Source organism: Athene cunicularia (genome assembly GCF_003259725.1).
Source record: "Athene cunicularia isolate RWA chromosome 23 unlocalized genomic scaffold, athCun1 chr23_part1, whole genome shotgun sequence".
Classification (NCBI taxonomy): Eukaryota; Metazoa; Chordata; class Aves; order Strigiformes; family Strigidae; genus Athene; species Athene cunicularia.
Window position 1 is genome coordinate 4,450,953 of NW_020799130.1, and position 4,015 is coordinate 4,454,967.

General features: G+C 44.0%; 1 protein-coding gene and 1 non-coding gene across 2 annotated transcripts in view; both read right to left on the bottom strand.

The window, feature by feature from the left end:
• Nucleotides 1-102: 102 nt before the first annotated feature.
• PUM1 (pumilio RNA binding family member 1) overlaps nucleotides 103-4,015 on the bottom strand; it is a 71,997-nt gene continuing 68,084 nt past the window's right edge. The window contains exons 20-21 of the mRNA XM_026863237.1: nucleotides 3,409-3,514; nucleotides 103-700 (exon numbers count right to left, since the gene is read on the bottom strand). Of these exons, the coding sequence (XP_026719038.1) occupies nucleotides 569-700; nucleotides 3,409-3,514 (238 nt within the window). The 3' untranslated portion in view covers nucleotides 103-568. The remainder of the gene's footprint in view (nucleotides 701-3,408; nucleotides 3,515-4,015) is intronic.
• On the bottom strand, nucleotides 3,294-3,379 carry LOC113488342. Its single transcript, XR_003399913.1, has one exon. It is a non-coding gene; the product is annotated as a small nucleolar RNA SNORD103/SNORD85 (small nucleolar RNA).

Consider the following 4,015-nt stretch of genomic DNA (forward strand, 5'->3'; position numbering starts at 1 on the left):
AAAAAAAAAAAAAAAAAAAAAAAAAAAAAAGCGCACTTAAAAAGTTTCAAAAACTTAATTTTTTTAAACTGAAGCTTTAGCAAGTTGAATTTTTTTTTTTAATATTTATAAACAGCGTTAAATGCGTTGTTTGTGCCATTTAACTAAAATTCAAACTTCTTGCTGACTTTTGACTAAAAGGAGAAAAAACAGGTATTTGCAAAAAAGTTGCCTGCAAGGCAGATGAATTAAAAACATTTTTGTTTTGTTTGTTTTCTTCAAACCAACCACCCTGAAAGTTTCCACATTTGGAATATAGATACAACAGTGAACAAAAATGTGGCCTTCCATGTACATTTGATACCTATGTACAAGTATTCTATACACCAGTAAAACAGCAGGGCAATTAGTTAATTAAAAAAAATAATTAGTACATGTTATGCATAATAAAATTAAAGAATTTTTTTTTTTTTTTTTTTTTTTTAGCAGTTTAGCAACCATAAAACCTTTTCTAACTGTATACTGGAATATTGTCGGTTGCTGGTTGTAGATGCCGGATGGCCAGTGAGTTCCTCCCCAGTTTGCTGCCTCAGATGATCCCATTTGGTGGCCCACAGATGGGCCCTAGGTCCACCCCGTTCTTCATGTAGTACTTCTCCAGCTTGGCCAAGATGTGTTTGCCATAGGTGTATTTACGCAGAGTAGCGATGTGAGGCCGGATCTAGGAGAGAAGAGAAGCACCAGTGAGGCCCGAGAACCCAAATTATGGCTCCAGGTACCCTACGGTCAGGGTGCTGGCCACCAGCAGGGCACCACAGACCACAAAAATACCTGAAATATTAAAGTGCCATCGACTGTAATCACAGCAATTACTGTGCATCATGTTAATGTTCTGAAACTCGCTGATGTTATTTTTTGGAAGAACTTCTGGTCAAGCAGGTGGCACCATCCTGAACTACGCTACTGAAATCCACTTGGATCCGAGCGTGCGGGTGCAGACAAGGCTCTGTCCCAAGGGAGGAGGTTGGACAGACACAGCCCCTGGTGCTCAGTGTCCTGAGGGTGCCCTGACACCCTGCCCCAGCCCGCGGGCAAACGTCCTACCACAGAAAAGGCAGCGGAAGGGTCTAGTGGAGCTGAGCAGCTTTTGCTGAAGACAAGCAGGGTCTTCTGCCTCCTTCCAGGCTAGACTCAACTTCAAAACTGCTAAAAGCCTGAAAAAGCTGCTGGTTGGATTTTCAGCAGTATATTTGAAAGAGCTACCGGGAGAGACAAACATATTCCTGGGCTGAGCAGCAGTTTAATTTCTGAGCCTGACAATGAAAGTATTTATTTTAAGAAGAGAAGAGGTCTGTGGAAGCAAACTTCACCCGCTCACACTACTTCAGAGTAAAAGTCACTTCCAACACCACAGTAATTAGTGTAGCCAGAGTAAAAGCACTTTTACTGCCAGAGCACCCAAACAAGGAAAACTTTTCCTGGTAGTAACATCATTACGCTGCTGAAGTTCTGCTGGAGAGTTTCAGAGGAACGAGACATAAGAGCAATTCATTTTCGTTACTAGATGAGAAATATCCCACACCACCAGCACGTTCCTTCAATAACACCATTACAATGGACTCCTCTATGAGGGGAAGCTGCAGACAGGATGAGAAAATAGCCAGAACATGATGTACAGCACTCCCTGCTCCTCGAGTGGCCACATCACACCGCTTGCCTGAGCCAGGACTGACCATAAAACTCCATGGGAGATCCATCCCAGACTCATCTTATTTCATCCCTGCAGCCTCTAGCCGTTTAAATTCCTATTTCACTTCAAGGACCCATCTTGTAATAATCATAAATTGATGCCTTGGCCCTCCCCATATCCCGTTTCCAAGAAGGTCTGACTGCTGCTCTGAGGTTAAGGAGAAGTAAAGCTCCTCAGGTCCAACAGTTTGTTCTCTGTTGGTCTCTAAGACTTTTTATTTTTCCACTGACAACTGACTGTTAAACTTACTTTTCAGTATTTTTTTTTAAATAGAAGTGCTGTCTTTAACAATAACACAAACTGCTTACTTGTACTAATAGCAGTTTTCACAATCCAAAAGCAAGAGTCGATACACTCAATTTTCCCAGGCTTTCATTCAGCTTGGTAACGTAGCTGAAAATCTTCATATTCAGTCCTATTTAGCTGTTATCCCAGTTCTATTTTTGACAACCACACTGATAACCTAATTAGCATTTTATTCAAAAGACTGCCTGACAGGAAAAAGAACATGTCAGTAAAGTTGGTTTTGGTTTTTTTTAAATATATCTATATCTATATATATATATATATAGATAGATATATATACACACACACACACACACACACACACACAGAGATCAGCAAAGCTACAGGTCATTCTGTTGCAGTCAAACTGTGTCTATCCCTTGCCATACCTTTTTATTTAATTATCGTTATAATTTCTTCTGGTCTAAGACAGATTGATTTCGAAGAACTACTCCAAATGATTCCTAACCTAAGAATTAACCTCCCTGAAGATTACTTCAGCTGCATGTATGTTGTTTATATACTGATCAACTGCTTTGTGTAGGTAAAAATCAGCTCCCTTACACAGACAATACCCACTCCTTTTTACAGTAAAATCACTTGGTCTACTTTATTCAAGGAGTCTTAAACACACTTGATTTCAGTGGGATTTGAATACCTGACCCTCTCCACAGTTCCTCTTAGAAATAAATAAATATGGGGTTTTCCAAGCCTGTGTTAGTCAGTATTTTATTTCTAATAAGAGGTCTAGCTGTAGCTTGTATTTTTCACAAAGTAACAGACACAAAAACATGTGACTGAGGAAAATAAGCTCAGTTCCACTACACAAAAGTGGTGGGTTTTTTTTTCCCCCACTCATTACAATTATAAAGACCCATAAATGGGACCTTGAAAAGCAGGAAAATGAAGACATCACCTGACTTTCAGAGCTTCCTGTCCTTGGGGCAGCAGGCATATAGCCTTGGGAGGTAGGACTGGCAGCAATGCATGTTTAATTCCAAAATGTCTTCATTTTTGACAAATATTAAGTCCTGAAACCGTTACGCATTCAAACACTGCAGCACAATGCTAGACCGTGGAAGTGTCTCATCAAAACCGTGTTCAAAACTGAGAAACAGAGAATTTGATTAATGGCTCCAGGCTCTGAGGCTACAGCAACACGTTACGGGGTGTTACCAGCACCCTGAGGGTCCTGGCCCGGGTGGTAAAGCGGGGAGGGGAAGCGCTGGCAGCCCCCCTAAACACCCCCTAGCAGCTCCACGCTGGCGGCATGGGGAGGTCTGGCTCAGCTCCACTGAGTGCAGAAAAGTGCTCTCGTCAGCAAACGCTGTTCTCAGGGAGGGCAAGAGTGTCGTCATGGCCAGACCTTCAGAGGCCCCTCACAAGGCACCAACCCGACGGCGCTGCTGCAGGACACCTCGACGGCTTTTAGAAGCATTTGCTACGCCCTGAGTGCGGAACTGGGTTACTAGGTCGGAAGAGACTGCTAGAAGCAACCAGCTAGAGTTAAGTCCAAATGGCATCTCGTTATTGTACATTTTGATATTTCAGCTACCACCAAAATACACAACTTTGAAATACCCGCATTGTTAGGGAATTCTAATGGTAAAATCAATCATCTCAGCCTTAGAATCACAGAATCATCGAGGTTGGAAACGCCCTTGAAGCTCCTCCAGCCCAACCATGACCCTCACCCTGACCCTTCCCAACTCCCCCAGATCCCTCAGCGCTGGCTCAGCCCGACTCTTCAACCCCTCCAGGGATCCCGGGGACTCTCCCCTGCCCTGGGCAGCCCATTCCAACGCCCAACAGCCCCTTCTGCACAGAAATCCTTCCTCAGAGCCAGCCTGACCCTGCCCTGGGCAGCTTGAGGCCATTCCCTCGGGGCCTGGCGCTGGCTCCTTGGCTCCAGAGACTCATCCCCCCTCTCTGCCCCCTCCTGGCAGGGAGTTGCCGAGGGCCAGGAGGTCTCCCCTCAGCCTCCTCTTCTCCAGACTGAAC